General features: G+C 35.3%; 1 protein-coding gene across 1 annotated transcript in view; it reads left to right on the forward strand.

Moving 5' to 3' along the window:
- The window catches only part of RP1 (RP1 axonemal microtubule associated), a 189763-nt gene extending 170932 nt beyond the window's left edge, over positions 1 to 18831 (forward strand). Inside the window, exons 49-58 of the mRNA XM_032182911.1 lie at positions 1264 to 1323; positions 1622 to 1800; positions 2331 to 2553; positions 6822 to 6976; positions 7110 to 7185; positions 9332 to 9410; positions 9662 to 9947; positions 11986 to 12064; positions 14870 to 14945; positions 17652 to 18831. Coding sequence (XP_032038802.1) covers positions 1264 to 1323; positions 1622 to 1800; positions 2331 to 2553; positions 6822 to 6976; positions 7110 to 7185; positions 9332 to 9410; positions 9662 to 9947; positions 11986 to 12064; positions 14870 to 14945; positions 17652 to 17706 — 1268 coding nt within the window. The 3' untranslated portion in view covers positions 17707 to 18831. The remainder of the gene's footprint in view (positions 1 to 1263; positions 1324 to 1621; positions 1801 to 2330; positions 2554 to 6821; positions 6977 to 7109; positions 7186 to 9331; positions 9411 to 9661; positions 9948 to 11985; positions 12065 to 14869; positions 14946 to 17651) is intronic.
- Positions 18832 to 21905: the final 3074 nt, after the last annotated feature.

A 21905-nucleotide genomic window follows, 5' to 3' on the forward strand; every position in this document is an offset into this window, starting at 1 on the left:
TAGGGAATAAATGTGTCTGAACACATTAGTTCTAGTTGCTTTTTAGTACTATTTGATAATCACTATTTGCAAGAGGTTAATATGTGTTTTGTTAATCTAGATTTACAGTGGAGGCAATGGCTGCATCAGCAAGTTTTACTTCTACTTTGAAACTTACAAACACTTTTTAAGGCTTCAAATGCTTCTGCTTGCCATTTGATAGGCATAGGAAAAGTGGGGTGGATAGTAGGGCAAACTCTGTTTAAGCAGTGGAGAATATGTCACCGTTGTATTCAAGACTGTTTAACATGATTTATGCCACAATGTTAGGGTAGTTTTTCCCAGAAACTGGGCATACGTTTGGCTGATGCCAAGTGGGGACACCTAGAGCAGGCTGTTAAGATGGCTGTTGAAGATCTCTGATGATCTCCACAGCCTCTCTGGACAACCTGTGTCAGTGCTGAATCACCTGCATAGCACAGAAATGATTCCTGATGGTCAGAGGGATCCTCCTGAGTTCCTGTTTATGCCCATTGCCTCTTGTCCTGGCACTGGGCACCATTGCATGTATGTAATGTATATTTAGTGTATATAAGGTTATACAATATGGTTTTACACACACACACACAAAGAAAATAGAAGGGAAAAAAAAAAAAAAAAGCTTTTGATTATTTCTCCAAGAATACATTTATATGGTAGAAGATTATTTTATTGTATTGTATTGTATTTATTTTCTGTGAGTTTTTTTTTGTTGTTGTTTTTTTGTTTTTTGTTTTTTGTTTTTTTTTATACAATAAATGGCAAATCTAAGCTTGGTTGAAAGTGGTTGAAAGAAGACTTTGGTCTATACTGTCCGTACCAATAGACATACCAATTCATCTATACCAATAGTAGTTTTGGTCTTTAACAAGTCCCACTGAAACCAATGGGAGATGCTGTCAGTGGGAGGAACATCAGCTCCTAAAATGGGCATTAAAAGCATCCCATTAGTTCTGAGCATAAATTGTATAAATGAAACAGAAATGTTTTAAAATGAAAAATACTTGAATCTTGGAGGTTACAACCATTCCATAGTAAAGTACTAGCTGTAGAATCAGTTCCTTAAATATACTAATATGTAGGAGATGGTGTTTAAGTAGAAAATTACATTGTACACTGCCTAGTTAAATCAATTTAAATGATACTATACTTAGTCATTTGCCTCGGTAGGCATGCAGACATTTATTATCATTTAGACATGGTTTTACAAAAGTATTAATTTGGTCTTCAATCTTTTTTAATTAGAAATTCAGGAGAGGAAGAACACTTCTGCCTGGCCTTTAGGAAAAGAGCACATGAATTCAGGTATAGCTCTCACAATTGCATCTACTGACTTATTCATCAGTTTTGAAATAATAATATGAAAATATTTTCATCACAATATGGCATTACATTTACTGGTGCTGACATTAGTTTCCCTTCTGTGATAGCAAGAAATGTCAACATACTTACCGAGCTGATCTACGCGTAAATGCTCCCCATTTAAACTAAGACACATTTTAGGAATATTACCTCAGGTGCCTTGGTTAACATATGAAATTAGGAACACCTTCTAATCTTTTTTTTTTTTTTTCATTTTATTTTCCTTATTTTATTTGTTCAGAAGGCAGATGGAGAATTTTTTTCACAAAACATCAAGAAGAAACAAAAAAAGACTTTGAAAAGTTGTCAGAAAATATATCCAAGTTGGTTATGGTTTTTTATGGAAGCAACGGCAAGTCAAATCCGGTTTCCATGGAAGACAAAGTGGAACATCAGGCTAAGAACCAAATAACATACGATGTAAAATAATATATAGATTTGTCTATATTTGCATATTCTTTGATTTTCCTTTTAAAGAAAGATAATCATATACATGCTGAAAATATTGCAGATATTATTCTTTAAATAATCAAGAAAAGCAGAATTGAAATTTTGGGTTGCATACTTCATTTTTAAGTTTTGGATTTCTCAAGTTCATGATGATCAAGTATATTCTTTTTTTTTTTAATGTTAACAAATTGTCATATTTAATAATGCCTATCAATTTAAATGACATCAAGTATTTACATTTAAATATCAGTGTAGTGTGCAATTTGAATTTGATAGAATAATTATAATGAATGCACCTGGAGTATAAAGGTAATTTTTTTCCGTAAGTGCCTAAAGTCAACCTGGTTGTGCTGCTTTGGAACTCGGTGGGACTTACAGAACTAGTACTGATGCAAATGGGGCTAGGTCAGTGCTGATCCCTGAGAAGAAAACTTCCTCTCTCCTACACATGTATCTATGTTTATTTTTGGACACTAACTCGTAGTTTTATTGCTTCCTAGATATATTTACCATCTGATTTGGGGATGGTTTATAAAGTGAGACTTGGACTCCAGAGTTTGGAAAACAGCATATCACAGTTGTCTCTTCATCACTTTAAAATGCAGAACACATCCACCCTGGATACCTTTAGCCTGACTATAAATAAAACACTTCCTCTTTCTCTTAATGGAGACAGATGGATTGAATTCCCAGTAGAGTGGCCATTAAAAGAAACACTTTCTGGTAGGTATAAATGTACATTAAGGTAGTAGAGTGGTACAGGAAGTTAACACATCCTAATATTACAATTGGAATCTTTATCAAAACAGAAAATTTTGTTGTATTTATTTAATGATAAATAAAGCGTGGATAAGAATTTTAAATGTGTGAAGGAAAATGATATTCACTCAGCTTAATGCCTGTGTACCATAAAGTGTGAAATGCAATGCTCACTTGATAGCACAGAAACTTTATTATAAGCTACATAGAATAGTGGTAAGAAATATTCTTTTCTTGCAATATCATAATATTTCTGTTCTCCTGTATTTAGTCTTCAGTGGCTCATGTTACTGACATTAAAAATACAATTTTTTTAGCTCATTTTTTATTAACTGATTTTTTTTTCTTTTTGTATGCTGCACACAAAGATTCTTGGGAGAAAAAACAAAAACAAAACAAAACAAAAAAAACAAAACAAACAAACAAACAAAAAAAACAACAATACTAAAAACTATACAAAACAAAACCCAACCAAACAGGAAAATACAACCACCACCAAGCCCTCCCCCCCCCAGACTAAATATCATTACTACCTTTATATACTCCAAATATTTATGTCTGTTACAATTAGCTCAACTGTCTTACATATAATCTTTGTAAAGCAAAATAAAAAATATCCTTTCACCTAAAGTCTACTTTACCTTCCATGCGTTTATAATGTGATGCTTACGAAATGCTACCATTTGCCAAACAATTCTCAATTTAATAAACAGACCCAGTAATGATACTTGAAATCATTGAAATCATTTCTGCCTGAGTTTTATGCAGAAGACAAATGAGTTATCTGAGTAAAGAATAAGTCAATTATTCAGAATAAGTCAGTGTTATATGAACTATTCCAATACACTTTGAACTGGAATTTATGGCCCAGTTTCAGTGAGGTGTTTATAAATTTCTAAATGCAAGCATGCAAAAAAATCTGAGTAGAATTAACAGGTTGGTGGTTTTTATTTATTTATTTTTCTTTTCATATTTTGACTGTAACTGAAAATTTAAATTTCATATTTAAGCTTTAGATTTTGTATTGCTTAGAGCTGTTATTTTCACTTGAAACAAAGACTTGCGCAGTAACGGATACAGAGTAGGGCTTAATGGCTTTGGTCTCCTATACACAAAATTGAAACAAGAAGGACCTTCAGATTAATATAAAAACATGACTGCACCCCTTGCAAAAGACAGATCACTGTCACATGCAGATATATCGAGGGTACATATACATGCACACAGAAACAGTGTGAGAAAGATGCAGCATGGATGATAAATAGGCAGTGAGACTGGAGCCCTAATGACCTTTATTCTTACTCTGGCTCCATCACTGACCTATTGGTTGAAAAAATCACTTACCTATTCCTTGTGTTTTCTTTTGTTGTTGTTGTTTGTTTGTTTGTTTAGAGGGCTGGGAGGTGGGCTAGTAGCAGCGGGGGAGTTTGTAATATTTTCCTTCTTTGTAATATACTTTGAGATCAAGAGGTAAAAATCACAAGTAAGTAACATATTATCTATATGTTCATGTAAAAGAACAAACAAACAAAAAGGTCATCTCTGTTGCATTTATTTCTTTCCACATAGGGTTTAGAAGTGTTCAGTGAGGGATTTGTAACCACAAGGAAAAAAAAAAAAAAAAACAAAAAACAAACAAACAAACAAACAAAAAAAAAACTAGGACAGTGTGAAACATTCCCCAAATCTTTGCCATTTTATGTCCAAGAGAGTTTTAAGCAGCTCCACAGAAGGTTGCACACATGGAGTTCAAAGTGATCCTTTACACACAAACCTACTTGAAATTTATTGTGCAAAACAGATCTGCTTCTCTGCCAGATTTCTAAATCTAATTTATTTTCTCTTCGGTTTTCTTTTTCTCAGCTAAAAGGAAAACCAGTATTGTGCTAATTGGAATGGAAAGCAGCTGATCATAATCACCTTAAGTGAGAAGCTGTGTGCTGTTGAATTTCAGATACAGCTCAGTATACTGTCATTCATAGAGTGCCTTAGAATTTCATCTCTCAGTTGTCTTTTCCATTTTTTCATTTTGTACTTGGGACTGTGATGAAGCATATCCTAATGGCTAATTGAAGCCATCAAAATACAGCTGATAAATTACATTGCAAGCCCTGGAGATCTGGCTATGTACCAGTCCATATGTACCTTTGGGTATATTAATGGGGAGAGGCCTCCAACTGAGTATATGCATAGATTCCCTGTAGCATACCTTCCTTTGAGATGCTTGCACCTCAAGAATCCCCAGGGATAAAACAGTGCTCTCTCACTCACAGGGTTGTACAGAAGGTGAATGAATTTTACACTACTGTAGCATTTAATGCAAAACAATGGACTAGTGAAAAGGTAAAATAAAAATGCATTATGTTACTTTCAAATAACTGATTACTTTCACAAAGTAAAAATAGTGTCATAATTCACGCAGAGATTATGAAATCATTGGAATTTTATAAAATTAACAGAGTTGTAACATTCATATATGTATTGTCCTTATTGGATGTAACTTCTTTTCAGATATTTCCCTTCATCTTTCCTCCCTCCAATCTATTCAATTCACTACAGAGATAAAAGCTTATTTGCCCACACCTATAATGGTTTGATCCCACTACCTGAAGAAAGACCACCGTTTGAGGATTTTAGCCCTCTTCCCTGGCCTACATCAGTTTCCTTCAATTGCTTCTCTTTTTAAAAAGTACTCTGCCAGTTCTAACCCCCATATAATCTGTTCCAAAGTTCATTTAACTCTAACTTTAATTGACTACAGTGTGTCAGGGCCATGATAAGACAATAGATCTTACTTGCCCTGGAAAGTCTGGGATCTGGGACTGGGACCTGCCCTGGGACCTCTAGTCATGCCCCTTCTGCACATGAGCATAGGGCATCCATTTAAGATCATGCCTGAGATGCATTAGATATGCACCAGCCTTTAGACCTGTCTCTGGCCCCATCTTCTGAATAGACATAGGACAAATGCTGTAGCCTTGTGTCCAGTTCTGTCTTTGGCCCTTTGCCCAGCTGTTCCCAGCTGGACCCCCAGGATGTATCCCAGATCTGATTCATAATTTGCCATGTTTGGGACTGCTGATGGCTCTGCCTGCCACATGCAGATGCTGCAGGACAGTTCCCTGGTCACTGCTTTTTTATTTTAAATATTTTTCCTTTTTTTTTTTTTTACCTTAATTGTATTTTTTATTTAAACTTAGCTATTTCCTGGGCTTTTTCTAAGTTTTATCTTTACAGGTAAAGCTATGTACCTCTTTGTCACTCTGAATTTCTTACTATGCACCTGCTCCACTACAGTATGCATGCAACAAGAGTCTGTTCTCTCTCTGTTATTGCTGATGCTGGGGAAACAAGGCAAGGCTCATGGAAGAGAACTAGTTCTTGTACTGAACTCGGTATTTCATATGATCATTAGATCTGAAAGCTGATAATAACAGCTTGTGATCTTTTCTTTTCTTTTCTTTTCTTTTCTTGCCTTTGAAAGGATACAGGTAATCTGCTAATATATGCTGTCCTGATCTAAACTTTGAACCACTTTCTGCAGAAGCATTCTGCAAGGTCAGGATTCATCCCCTTCTACCAGGGTAGAATATAAACAGATGCTTTGTGAATGCATTTACTTTTAAAGGTGTTCAGATGCTGTCATCTTTTCTTCAGTTAAATAACTATAACTATTGCATAAATCACAAACTGCACAAACTCATGGGTGACAACTTCAGTCAAGATAGACTTGTATTCTTGGGCTGACTCCATAGTCAGAGGATGTGCTCCATTATAATAAAGTTCAAAGTAGGAATTTAGGTGCTCTGAAGGACTTGTCTCCCTAGCTAAATTCTGTCTTTGTAAAGACCCCAAAGGTGTTTGATGAATCTGAAACTTATTAGGATTTAATCTATTAGTCATTTGGCATTAAAAATAAAAAGGTAACTAGCTGTTTGCCGTAATTTCTCCATAATGTGAAACTGTGAAAATCAGCATAAAGTATTGGCATGTTTTTCTCTCATTGAAGGTTGCCAGCACTACCAATGTTTATAGTTACAGGACAAAATTAAGGAAAAATATTTAAAAAGTGAATTTAACTATTATGTCAAGTGTGTGATAAGACAATGTTTACTACCATTGTCAAGTGTGTCATTTTTAATTCCATCTGATTGTGCATTGCTATGTTGTCAAATAGCTGTGCAAGGTTGTGACATGGTATTAAAGTGATCTCTTTCTGCTTGATTTTGCAGTGGTTAAATATCATCTAACAGTATTTTCTAGAAATATTTTGACTGTGAGAAATGTCGTGCGTATGACTGCGTGTATATATGGTACTTACGGAGACACAGGGGACAGATCCCTTCTCTGGTCATTGGAGAATGTCCAGCAGGAAGAGAGCCATGAGGTACTCTGTATTTAAAATTAAAGTTACTTAAAATTTATCCTTTAATCCATTCTTGTACTTCCTATATATTATTTTTCCTCTATACTTAAAATAATATTGTTTAAGATTGTAATATTGAACAATTTTATTTTAGTCATTTCTAGTTATTGTGGATGCTGTTGAACTGGGAGAACTGGACAAAGTTGTTCTTTTAATCAACAGTAAAACAGGTAAAGTACTTTTGCTGCTCTCTAAAGTCAGTGATGCGAATCACACAGATAATCTCTTAAGAGCAATACAGTCACCACCAGAGATAAATTCAGATTAATTTCCTTTGGTTATTTTTTAAAAAGGTAAAATTTTATAAAGCAAAATCCTACATTTTGTTGCATTTAAATCCTTGGAGCTGAAAGCTGTATAATTACTGCATCAAGAAAGTAAACTATTCCATTACAAACAAGAAATAAAAATTAGGATAAATAATTTTGTTCTCCTATTAATATACAGTATAGGAGAATACTTATAACTCAAGTAAGAAACTAGTATTGTTTAATTGCCTTTCTGTGATTCAGTTATTTTTACTGTTTTCTCCAGCTGTTCTGTTTTCTTATTGTAACTTTTTATTTTTTGGGGGGATGGTGGGGTGAGAGTGTACCTCTTTTAAATGTGATGAACGGTAGCTTTGCCACCAAATTACATTGTCTCATCTGTAGGATGGTTATCATGCTACTAAGGAATATTCTAAGATGAATTTTTTGTAAATGTTTTTGTAAATTCCTTTAATGAAATTTCTCATATAATTGTGTATTGTTACTTTCTATGTATTACAGTGGACCATTTGTAGACAGGTTTCTAGGAAAGCAAGGGTTATACATTTCTACTTTGTCTGTCTTGCTTGTCTGTCTGGCTCCTCATAATAACCTTCTAAACTCACTGCCGAGCTTCAAACATATTTGAAAAATGCATATAAATATCAAAGACATCTGGGTGGTCAACATGTACCTGCTGGTTGGGTGGTCAACACTTTCTGCACCAGAGCATGAATTGCTTGAATACTAAGGTCTTCAGAGGGGGCACAACATGGAGCTGCAAATATTACAGTGGGATAGGGAAGGGGAGGGGCAGCCCTGTCATACTGCTGTTGAGGGCTGACTACATTTGTTTCCTGCAGTTTCAGCCATGAAAGTTAACTACAGTCATCTGTCTCACTGACAGTCATTGAATATGGCAATTACACATTGCCAAAGGGCACCACAGAGAACATGACAGGCAAGATTTTTCCAGTCAGGTTTGAAAACATGATTCACAAAGGAGGGACTTTGAGGCTCATTGGCTGTGTGTGTTATGAAGAAAGGATTGGACAGGTGTATAATACATTTCTTCCAACAGAATTACTTAGATGATAAAGCACTTTGGATGAGTAAGGGTATCCACATTGTGTCTAGAGGTTTATTGAATTGTTTGGATGTAGACTTTGAACCAAAAATCCCCAAGCGCAAAAGCTCTTTAGTGTCTGAAATCAAATGTACCCTGCAGGGCTGGTCATCCCAGGCAATGTATTGATTTTCTATATTTATGCTGCTTCTACAATCAGAGCTGTTTTTTTTTAGGATCAGGTGGCTCTTCCCTCACTGCATGCATGGTTTGAGATTTTGAGATCCCCTAGCTTCTGAATGCACTGTCTGGGAAGATCATGAGTGCAACACCATGTCCTGAATTCCTCCAGAGGAGCCTGATCCTATTAAACATCTACTGATATATAATAAAAGGGACTTAGACAGTAGGAGAAGACATTGGGACACACTTTGCTGAAGAGAGCTGCAGGGACAAATGATAGAAGAAAAGAGAAATTAAGTAGTCTTCGTGACTAGCTAGTGGCAAGAGTGGCCAGTGTCATAGACAGCAAATAGCTGAAGCCCTCAGCAGAAAATTCAAAATTGCAGTTCAAAGAGCAGTCTTTCTTGTACAGAAGAGGTTTACACTGAATTGTTAAACTTCCTTCATACCTGTCATTCTATAAATCTTTATGCTTCGCATGGAATGGAGTTCCAACCCTTTTGTCAACCAGTCACTGAGGAGGAAGCACCAGATACATATTCCTTCTCTTCCTTCTCAAATGAGCCTGCCTGAGTTGTGCTGAATGTGTTCTGCATGCCTGCTGCACTCCTCTGCTTCACCAAGACAAGGGAAATACTTCTAAACTTCTGTGTAGAGGTTTTAAATAGGAACAAAATAAGAAATGTTTCAATGATTCCAGGATTTTATAGTCAATCGTTGTTATACATAAATTAATTAATAAATGATGTTTTAATATTTTACTTAATTCTTGGATGTACAGTGCAACATTTTCACTATATTTTATTTTCTTGTTTTTAGACTGCAAACTGGACATTAAAAAATTGCATTTGAAAGAATCTGTGAAGAATCATCCTATCTATGTTTTTGAAGTGAATGAGTAAGTATCATACGAGGAGCTAGTCATTTTGTAGTTAGAGAGCACTATTTTATTTATTTATTTATTTATTTATTTATTTTTGATAGAGAACACTGAGCAGGCACTGGATTAAAAAGACTGTCATACAGTGGGTCAGTCAACAGATTTTTTTTTTTAAAGTCCATCTTCCACTGTCCCATGTAAACTCATAGGATTTTTTGGTTTAACATATAGATTATTTACCACAAAAATATATGGTTTTTGTTTTGCAGGACATTTTCTTTGGATCCAAATAAGCCAGAAATACAGAGAGAAATCCCGGTATCTTTTATTATTAGAGGAGACAAACAAAAGAATGGCACAGATAAAAGCTTAAATAAAGAAGGAAGTCAAGCAGAAAATCAGACAGAGTATACTATTAAAGTATACACAGGTGACAAAAGGGGAGCAGGAACTGATGCCAATGTGCATATTATTTTATTTGGGGATGAGGACAGATCTGAGGTGTTTCAGCTCTCTCAGTCACTGGAGCATCAAGATCCTTTTGAAAGAGGAAAGGTGAGGATATAGATTTCTATCTGTTTCTGGATTGGGAAAGTAAGAAATCTATGCAAGACTTTTATAAAACTTCAGGCATTTATCTTCTTTTCCAAGTATTTAGATGATATGTGGACAGCTCTTTCTGTGATTAGCGTTTCACCAGAGTAACCAAAGGACATTTTATCTCTAATATATGTAACTGACAATGACTAACTGTTGTTGTTACTCCCAAACACATCCTCATATTGCATCCACTCTTCTGCTCAGTTATGTGTTTCGTTGATCTGCAACGCACAGCATGCATTACTCGTGTATGTGCCTGTATGTGCAATATTCCTTGGTGTTACACAGATTTTGAATATTGAATATCAATCTCTGATATCCCATTGGTTTACTTTACAATGGAAAGTTTTGTTTGGATAACCAAACAAAATGGAGAAGACCAACTGTGTCCTGGTCTGCATCAAAAGAGAGTGACCAGTAGGTCAAGGGAGGTGATTGTCCCCCTCTACTCTGCCACTGGGAGGCCCCACCTTCAGTGGAAGTCCAGGTTTGGAGTCCCCATCTCAAGAAAGTGGTGGATCTGTTAGAGTGCATCCAGAAGAAGAAGGCTACAGAGATGATCAGAGGGCTGGAGAGAGCTGGGGATGTTCAGTCTGGAGAAGGCTCCAGGGAGACCTCATTGTGACCTTTCAATACTTAAAGGGGTCTTATAAAAAAGATGGAGAAAGACTCTTTACTCAGGTAGATAAAGATAGGACAAGGGGGAATGGTCTTAAACTAAAAGAGGATAGATTTAGACTAGACATTAGGAGGAAATTCTTCACTCAGAGGGTGGTGGAGGTTGCCAAAAGAAGTTACAGATGCTCCATCCCTGGAGGTGTTCAAGGCCAGGCTGGATTGGGCCTTGGGCAACCTGATCTAGTGGGCGGCATCCCTGGCTATGGCAGCGGGGATGGAGTTAGATGGTCTTTAAGATCCCTTCCAATGTGAGCCATTTTCTGGTTCTATGATTCCATGATTGTATGATTCTATTCAGATATTTGTAGTTCAGATATAAATATTTGCTTAAGAATGCTGATTCTCTGTAAGGTATCCTAGTACCTTAACAGAATGTTCTTCTGTTTTTAATAAACATATTACTTTGGCAAAGGAACTGTTCCATTTACTCACCACCTCTGATGGTGACCCTTATGTATCAAGAAATAAATATATTTCCCACATTTTTCTCCTGTGGATTTCTTGAAAGGTAATGACTGAATAAGTAAAACTCCAGTTAAGATATCTTCCATATGAAATATGCTTCATTATTTCCAGCAATAGTAAGCATCTTTTTATGTGCAGTTTGGTTCAATTTTTTTTCAGCTAAAGTGTCTGAGGATATCATCATGTATTGACTTCAATACTGAGAAAATTAATAAACTAGTTACCTACAAGCACAAGGAGAAAATAAGAGTGTCTTGAGTAATACTTCCTTTTGCTTACTACACAGAAGGTATCATTGTTCTTTGAAAAAGAAGAGTAAATACTTAGAAATTGTATTATTAGCTAATTAACAATCTAGCTAAATCAATGTAAACCAGTGAGATCTTTAAGAAATGTCTTATGGAAAAAAAGGATCTGAAGAAAATATATAATATGTGGGAGATAAAATGGCAAATGCTGTACAAGCCTTTCTCTTTTGCATTCTTGAACATATATTTATGTACAATAAACTGAAAACATTTTAGAAGGCTATAGCAACTGAGAATTCATGACATTTAGTAAAAATACTTTGATATATGAAAGTTGGGAAAAAGATACGGATTTTCATTCTTTAAGATTTGTCCACTCTACTGTATAAATTGTCCTGCTATAAGATTGTCCTACTGTGAAGTATAGAGAGGATCTACCAAAGACCTTTGCTAAGGAAAATAAACCATACCAGGTGTCACCCATCTATTTCAAACTGATATTACTACATTTGAATTAGTCCTGAAACTGGCCTTAACAAAGGTATAAATTTCCAAATGTATGTATGTAACTTTTTATAACTGGCTGTATTTTAATATTAAAGGTTGATACATTCAAGATTAAGACAAAAAAAATAGGATGCCTACATTCCATTGAAATTGGTCATGATGGGAAAGGATTCGGTAAGTATACTGCATGTGTTCAATGGGCTTGTAAAAATCTTCTGCTTGAATATCTGCCTGACATTTGGAAGGTCTTTGAAGTCATGCTATTGCTACAGTTAGCTAATATAAATCTTGATACAAATGAGGTCAGTTTGACTGCTCTTTCTTTGACTTCTCTTGCTTTTCTTGCTTTGACTGCTCTTGCCACCCCTATCTTTATCACTTTATCACATTTTCATTGACTTTACCACTTTACCTTGACTTTTCATAATTTATTTATTTATTTATCGCTAGCGGAGAGGAAATATGGTTAGTATGTATCTCTGAAATCTTTATTCTTCAGTCATCGTTCAGCCAAAACTTTTATTAGATGTGTTGAACAACATAGGATTACCATGACACATGTAGCTTTTCTTCTTATGAGAGCTAAACAATAAGGAGAGCACTGGACTGCGCTAGATCTTGACCTGATTTTAAATTAGGATGCAGCTACAGTATGAACCCAGACATGATGATGGAAACTGTTTCCATGTACAGTGTATCTCATAATCTCTAATACCTGAATTTACCAAAACATAAGATAGGAGATTAGGGCATAGAGCATTTGGAACTTACATTTAGTGATGATATGAAATTAAAACCTTGAAAGATAGAAATATATAAATAGAATTTGCAGGCAATGTACAGCTTGAATCACAAAGGTCACATTGTTTTGAGATAATCTAATCAGGTGAGTTTTACTAAACCACTCTGGTAAGTAAGAAATGCACTTAGGTTTAATAAAACCTTATTTATTAATAAGGCATCAAGGGTGTAGCATACCTAGGATGTACCAAACAAAATTCTGCAACTGGCAAATCTTTTTTAGCCAAAAGTTCTACAGGGGTTTTCTGACTAGAAAACCCCTGTATATGATATGTATGTCATATCATATCATGTCATATCATACATGTGATGGTACTGAAAACTACATTTATATACACATATATAATCTGTTGAAATAAAATCCTCCGGCTGAATTTCATCTTATTAGTGTTAGCTACTGTACATGCACACAATTCAGCTTAACACTGGGGAATTCTACACCAGAAGACTTTTGGTGCTCTGAGAATTGCACAGAAGCCTGCAGGGGAAATACACATTAAACTTGTAATTTCTGGGTCCCAAACCATCAACAACATGATTATCTGTACTCTCTGTGTCCTGATCAACATTGCATAGTGCCTTCCTAGCACAGCTGTTGTGTGTAGATCCATGTTAAATCCATGACTTTCTTCCTCTTTTTTTTTTCTCTGAAATTATCTCCAAATGTCTTTTGTCTTGTCAGTTGTAATCTGCACAAGTCTCCTCAAAGGTAACACCTCTTTGAAATGTTTCATCTGTTTGCTAATCTTTCTTACCTGCCTCTAGATTTCTCCATACCTAGAGCATTCAGTGAGGTCTGCTGGAGTTATGTCAATAAAGGATAAAGCATTAGATTATAAACTTTTCAGGAGAGCAAACATGGCTTAATATTTGTTTATAAAGTGCTGTGTAAATTTGAGGGACTGTAAATTTTTATTGCTAATAATCATGACTGAATTACAGAGATTTCAGGAAAGGTCATATATTCCAAGTAGAGTCTACAATATATTAAAGCATTCACAAAATTTCATTAAAGGAGTTCCAAAAGTACTTCACAATTTCAATAAATGACTCCTGTGGATTGAAGATGAAAAATGTAGACACCTTTATGGCCTAGTTATACTAGATAATTGTTTGAAAATGTCCATGGAAGGGGAAAAACAGTGCCATGCCTTTATGTTTTATTTACATTGGTACAGTTTGCAAAATATTTTATGTTGTGTTTTCAGCCTACTTACAAATTATATGTATATATATTTAGCCTACATGATAGTTTTTCCAAATATTTGAAAACCAAAATCATTTGTTAGAATATAGTGTTTTATCTCTAGAACATGCAAAGAATACCAAAAGGTTTTCAGCTGCTAGCAATACGATCCTAATTGGTTTTTAAACGTTTTAAATTGTGTTTGCATTGGCAAACACAACTAAAGACATCATCACAAACACTGCATTTGTGTATAATAAAGTTTTATTTTAAAAACCTTCATATTTTAATATTGTGTAAAATAAAATTCTACAGCATAAGAATGATGGTATCTTTCACACAACAAACTTGTTGACTATAGTAGTTAAATATATTCTTAAAGCAAAAACAGATATGAATTTTGGCCCAAAATTGAGATGTTATTCTGAATCATTACTGATAGAGAAAATGAGAAATTCAAGTTCATCAACTGGTTTATATAGGTTTATATAAACACATTAACTAGAAAGTAGTAATAGAATTTCTGTTATCCTGTTCTTAGATTATCATTAAAGAAATTACATCTACTAATAAAGTCCATCCTTTTTTTTTTGGTTTGGTAGACACTGAAGATCAAATCATTTCAGGGGTGTACTATGAGTGCATTTCAGACTACAGAAAAGGGCAAAATGGGATTTCAAGAATGTATTTGATATTACCATGCACTCTGTTTCATTTGCCTTATACCTATTACATTCCATGTGGAAAACTAAGTTAAGCTGTAATAATTTTTTTGCTTTATATTTTCTGTCAATAACATCAAAGACCTCCTCCATAAAATGGAGAGAAGTTGGTAGTAATTTGAATTATCGACTTTTCAGTTTTATTATTGATATTGAGTCCATTTGAAAATGCTGAACCACACAGGGTTTGGAAATGAAATCAGAAACATTGCTTATGATTTATATGTGTTTTGGTTATATCAAATTTGTCTTTTCTTCATTGTTCTACAGGAAGTGGCTGGTTTCTAGAAAAAGTAGAAATCACTGATGCATCTAGGAACTCAGTGTATTGCTTCAACTGTAACAGGTTGGTAGATCAGCTCATTATTACTCTGTAGGTGCAGTTTTCTTCATAACAACTAGTGGTCTTTTTAGTCTCTCAGTTGTTTTTCTTCTGGTTTCCTAAAACAGTACAAATTCTGAAACCATGCTGTTTTTCTATCAGTCCATCCCCGGTAACTTTTGAACCTTTTGACCATTTTCATCTAATTTGCCAGAAGAATATATAGAGGAAGACATTATATTTTTCCATGTTATTAAAACTGGATGGCTGTAGAAGAGACAGAAGTATCTGAGTGCCTTTGCTGAGAGAAGATAGTAGTATGCCATTTTCATGAGGTAGAAGCTGTCTGGTGAACCATTGCATGAGTATTAGCACATATGTAGCTCTGACTAGCATATCATATGTACACAGACATGAGAGAACACAGACATTGGAAATAAGGGATGGTGGGTGGATAGTAGGATATGGCAGTATAGATATAACTCTGGAGAAAAAGTCACTTTTTGTTTGGTAGTACAGGTCTAAGTTATGTTCAGATGAATGTAATAAAGATAATAGAATTTTTTTTTATAATGACATGTTAGAGGTAAATTTAGAAATTTATTCAGATAAAGGGGTTTTAGGGTAAATGGGTTCTAATGTACAAAGGGAAGATCCACTTCAGTCTGTGTCAAACTGAAACAATACACTTTCAGAAGTTGGAGATTAGACTTAAAGGTATATTTGGGGTGATCATCCACTACAGCATACAGTTTGCAGCTTAATACATTTCAGAGTAAACAACAGAAGCAAACACATTCTTGTCTTTCTAAGTGTAAAATAAAATTTTAATGCATCTGGAGAGCAGAGATGTATGAAATCTTAGAAGTTTTCAATATCTAGGAAGAGGGATGTTGCCTGGTGATCTGAAAACAGAAATGGTAGCCAAGAATATTTAATTTAATTCTTCAGAATGTTTCTGTAAACTTAACAATTCATCAAAGTCAAATCTCAAACCTGAAACCAAAAAAAAAGCAACATATACATGTATGTATTTTTTTTAATTTTATTTTTTATTCCTGGATAATCAGTTAGACTCTACAATCTAAGTCATGAGAATGCAGAATGTTAGCAGCCTCAACAGAATCTTCAAGCCCTTAGTACCTGACAGTGCCTGGTCTGCAGCGTGCAGGGGCCAGCTCTACAAAACGTGATTAATGTCATGCAATATCTCAGGATATATCTCTACACAGCACTGCACTAAAGTCTTCATGTAGGTTCCATAAAAATTCTTCCAAACACGTGCTCTAATCTTCTAGATACCTAAATTTAAGTTAATGGGCATGAGCAAAATTTCTTAGATCACAATATCACTCAGGTGTGCAACAATCCATGAGAGTATTTTCAACTGACATCATAGAATCACTGGAAGGGACCTCTGGAGGTCATCTTCGCCAAACAGTGCTGAGTGGAGTTGAAGGATCACCTCCCTTGACCTGCTAGCAACACTTAGCCTAATGCAGCCCAGGATACCATTAGCAACCTTTGCTGCAAGGAAAAATCACTGGGTCATGTTCAACTTGGTGTCCACCAGGACCTCCAGATTTTTTTCTGTCAAGCTGCTCTCTGTCTGTCATCATGGCACCCCAGAATATTCACTGACCCAGAAGCTATGGGACACTCCTGAGATACTGGAAACTATAAGTACATGTACCTGTTCCTGCTCGCACAAAATGCTTATGTCATATCCTACTGGGTAAATAGGGAATGGGTTTATTTTCTCTCCTCCCACACCCACCCCACCAAAAACAAACAAGCAAACGAAGATTCCTCTCATATCCTCTGACACAAATGCTGTCTCTAAAAGACATTCATCATTGAGAAATGTGAAAGGAGCTCTGTATCCTTTACTAACTTGGCATTTTATCTGGCAAGACTAGTTATGTTGCAGCCTGGAACTGTTTGGCTTCAAACGTATCTCCCAGCTGTTTAACAGTGCAATTTCAGATGTGAACTACGTTAATGCTATACCAGCTGGGAATTCCTCCCATACTCGCTACTAAGTAGAAATGACATCAGCTAGTCTGGCAAAAGCCTTGCAGAAGCATTAAAAGAAGCAGAAGCTTTGGAAAATCTCTTTGAAAGTGAATGTTATTGCCTTCATGATTCCAGTTAACCAATCTATCTGAGTTTTACATTCAGGTGGGTTTCTGGTATAGTCAATGGTAAAACCCCCATAGGGTCATATGGAACATGGTTAAGGCCCACCATATGGCTCAGTATTTTGTAAGCCAAGGAGGTATGAGAAATAAACAGTCCATGGCATGGAATAAATGGACAATAGCTTGCTATCACAGAACATACTCTCTTACTCTAAAACATCCTGATTTTTACCACTCAATGAAACAATCTACTCATCACCTATTTTTATGCAACCTACATATAAAATGTATGTATATTTAATATAGTTATACAGTTACTTTAATATTATGCATATATGGATACTGAAAAAACCACGACTCTTCAGATTGGTTACTCCTCCTGTATAAGTTAATGTTGAAACTTTTAGAAAGAAATGGAAAGTTGTAGAAGCAAGCCCTTTGTCTGTCAAGTTTTATATATAGAAACATAGAATTATTTAAATATACTCTGACCTCTGAGATCATCAAGCCCAACCATGTCCCTAAAAGGTATCTACACGTCTTCTGAATATACCGTATCTATGAACATTTTCTATGCTTTTCTCTTTAGGTGGCTTGCTGAAGATGGAAGTGAAGGCAGCACTGTGGTGCAACTTTATCCATAGCTCCTTGTTTTCTGATTCTTTCTGAGTGTACTGCTTCTCTAAATTCCTGCTTATTTGATTTACTTGTATTTTATAATTTTGAAGGTATTGTAATTACTCTGAAGGAATGTCAAAACAATGCATTAAAAACATCACAGTGAATTAAACATGTCTAATGTGAACACTGCATTCCAATCCAATTAGAGCTGCTCAAAAATTTTGCATGACTGAAATTTAGAAAACATAAACTGAGATCTGTAACACAGCACTGTGTACTTGAGCTGAGCATTCATGATGGTAGACATGTGTAGCAACATGTTAAAACATTTTCATTTCAGTAATAATTTGTGAATAATTTCAATTTAGCTTGGGTCAAATCTGTCAATATTTACTAAATTGATAAATTGTTTCAATTTCAACATTTATTAAAATTTATATTGCCTCAAAATAATTTTCCAAACAAACTGCACAACTCTTTAGACTTACCATGTATTACATCCTTTTCCTACAAGATAGCAATGTATGTAACTGCCAGGAATAAAGAATTTGTTATTCAGGAGTTCACTCGGTGTCAGTAAGTTTCCAACTGACATTTGATTGCAAAATCTTGTGGCCAGAACCTCAGCTAAGAACATTTAAGAGAGACTTTTCCATCATCTGTTATCACTACCATTGCAATAGCTTACCAGGTAACTTAGGCAACTCCTTGTTCAGCTTGCTGATTTTTACAGTGCCCATTCTTACACATCCATTGGACTTTCTAAATCTATATGTGTGAATGCCTTTACTTCAAAAAATCCCAGTTCTTTTTGAAAATGCACAATAAATATAAAAATATTTAGCTACAAATGCGTGAATATCTAATAAGTAGATCAATCTTTGTTTTGGTAAACTTTCATATTGCCAGAGTTGACCAAGTTGACTGAGGAAGAGTTTAGGATACAGATGAGTCTGAAATGAAATCATGAGTTACACACCACTCAAAGTTTCATGTATGTGATCAGAATACATATACTGTGTATTAGTTTCATAAGGCATCTCTCTGCTTAATCAAAGACTCCACCCTTAGTACCTCCAAAATTTTATATCTGTATGAAGGTCTGAATTTTAGACATGTTTCACCTTTAAGGCACTACCACACTTTGTAGCAGCAATGTGCTTCCTATAATTATAAGAATTAAATAAATTTATAGTCAATTAAATGTCTGGCTTTTTAGTATGTTTAATGTTTATTTACTCACATTATTATTTGAAATGAAGAATGTTGGCCAATATCTGCATGGGTGATGAGATTTCAGTTGTTACTTTGACTCAGAAAATAATAAAAATAACAGGTCTTGGTAGGTATTTTTATTTTTATCTGCCTTATACGTCATCAAAGGAAGAGCTGGTAAAGTGTGGATGTGATCTGAGTGAGCAAAGGAACAGAGTAAATTTCTTCTAAAAGTGCTCTTTTTGCTTACACTGCTACCATGCACACTCGAATGGATTTAAAATTGTATCCCTAGAGTGCACAGTTCACTTACTTAGTATCAGTATTCATTACACTGAATCACTTCGTTGTGATCTATTATGTGATTTGTTTCATTATTATGTCTTTCATTAATAGTTTGTAATACTAGCTCTCTTTGATGCCATCTCTGATTTATCAAGTGTAAATAATGCCTTCCTAATCTGTTTTTCATTACTAGCAGTGAATACCCTCTTTCAGCAGCTGGCATCCTTATTTGAAAATTATTTCCTCTACTTATACAGTGTACAAATCAGATGTTGGATTCACTCCCCTGGATCCAGAGTCACGTAAACACCTCCACCCTTTTACATCCAGAACACCACCACAGAAGAGGGTTTCATTTCAAGTGCATCACGGGTGCTTGCAGCACATATTGCTAGGGGATTACACTTTGATAAGAAAGCTTGAAATACCATAACGTCCTTATCAGGTCTGGCTTCAAAGACATGCCGGTTAGCATATTTAGCTTGTGACGAGAGCTAAATTCTAACCTTGCTTCTTCCACATGGTATACAGTGAGTGATGCCTGTTGTGTTTGGCAGACAAGTCACTTAATCTGTGTCCCCTGCAAGTAGAAAGGGACAAAAGATCTGGCCAAAGAAATATTGCAGATGTGCCAGCTCATGTGCACTCTGTTGTTGCTGCACAGACAAGGAGCCTTGCATTTCTGCTGCCAGCAGCTCACCCTGTACATAGAGACCCTGAGCATATATGACACCAGTGGTACCTCCACAGGGAACAGGGGTGTAGCACAGAAATAAGACTGCCTGGATCAGCAAGAGACCCAAGCATTTGGCACCCTTGGGAGCCATGGAAGGAGCCATAACTCAGCCAGCTGGAAGAGGCAAGGTTGTAGTGGAGAGAAGGGTTTGACTTTTGCTATCTCTCCCTGCTGCCTCCTGTCATTACAGATGACAGGGCACTGCCTAGAGGTTTTCTTATTCTTATTATTGCTATTATTATAGTGAAGCAATAACATTTCATTTTACAGAGAAAGCCTCAAGCTGGAGCTGAGTGCTAAAATACAGACTCTAGAAACATAGCATAGACTCTTAAACATAACAGAGTCTGATGGCAACCATTTAACTCCAGTATAAGTTAACCGTATCTTTTTTCCATATCTACTTCTGGTGTGCTTTTATAAATATATGTTAAGTGAATCTAGCTGACATATTTCTGCCCATTCAAGCCCTATCTCAGTCTCTTCTGTTAATGATGTTAAGGATTTCAAAAAATATAGCCATGTTCTGACTGACTCATTGGACCATTTAATCTCTGAGCAATTCCAAGTACTGCCTAGCTGAAACTCGTCATACTAAAGAAAGCATTCCCTCCCCCTAAGTATATATGAACAGTTATATTAGATCTATCCATTTTGTAGCTTGTCAGTTGTGAAAATGGAATCAGAATAAGAAAAAAGGATGTTCCAAGTGCTTCTTTGAGTTCCTTTAGAAGTCTTGGATGAATACCATCTAGTCCAGTGGGTTGTTAGTATTAGTATTTATAGAAGTGTTTGCAAATGTAAACATCATCTGCTCACACATCAATTTAAAATGTTCATTTGGACTCCTTCCCCACAAAGAAAAGCAGCAGTCTCAAAAAGTCAGTGAACTCTTCTGTACTAACCAGTGCTAAGAAGCATCAGAACTTTCTGTGCTGTGCCTGAATCTTTATTTTACAACTTTTTGCTTGGCATGAATTCACTTTCATAAAATCATAGGATGATAGAATGGTTTGTGTTAGAAGGGACCTCAAAGATCATCAAATTCCAACCCCCCTGCCATGGGCAGAGTATCTCCCACTGGAAAAGGTTGCTCAAAGCTCCAATTTTAAACAGGTGAAGAAAAAAAAAAAAAAAAGGGAAAGAAAATGGGACTTATTACCGTCTTTTTTAAACTTTTGAAAATTCTTAATTGTCTATTAAATGTAGCTTCATACACAGGACATGTTAATATTCCCTTGAGCATTCCACAAATGCTTTTTCCATTTATTATAAAGTGTGCTTGCTTTTTGGTTTCTGCATGCAGAATGGCAATGGAAGAGTTGTACACCTTGTACAAAGCTTGGCTGTAAACTCACTTCCTGTGATGTCTTCCCATATGTCTATGTCTTCTGCTATCACTCATTATATATTTAAGTCTATATTTGATTATGCTTTTAAATACATAGTATGAAGCAACATGAAAGGTAACTGACATCCCATTTCTAATTAATAAATGTAAATTTAAGAAGTCTTGAGTTAAATCTTTCAAAATGTCTAAGAAGCCATTTCTTCTTTCATATATAACATTAAAGTCAGTATGGTGTCATCAAAGTAGGGCTGTTCTCAATCATTCTGGCCCCATAAACTTGGACTTGTTGTTGTTTTGAGTAAGCAGTGGAATGTATTGACATGTATTTATTGCCTAGACATTCTGGATATAAATATAACACAAGAAACTACAGCCCCCAATTCACCTTGAAATTTAAGTATACACCTAAAACAAAAATATATACCTAAATTATAAGTATATAAACTATCCCACTAAGCTTGATGTATAGTCTAGTTAAAGTCTGGTGTGCATCTAAGAGCCCTGCTACATTGAATCTCCTCCTTTGCAGATCTCCTGAGGTAGGTGCAAATGGATTGGATTTTCATGACCTATATGTTACAAAGAACAGATCTATGTGTAAGAAATACATCTAGCAGTATGTTACAAAACTAAGT

The sequence above is a fragment of the Aythya fuligula genome, chromosome 2, assembly GCF_009819795.1.
Source record: "Aythya fuligula isolate bAytFul2 chromosome 2, bAytFul2.pri, whole genome shotgun sequence".
In the NCBI taxonomy this organism is placed as follows: Eukaryota; Metazoa; Chordata; class Aves; order Anseriformes; family Anatidae; genus Aythya; species Aythya fuligula.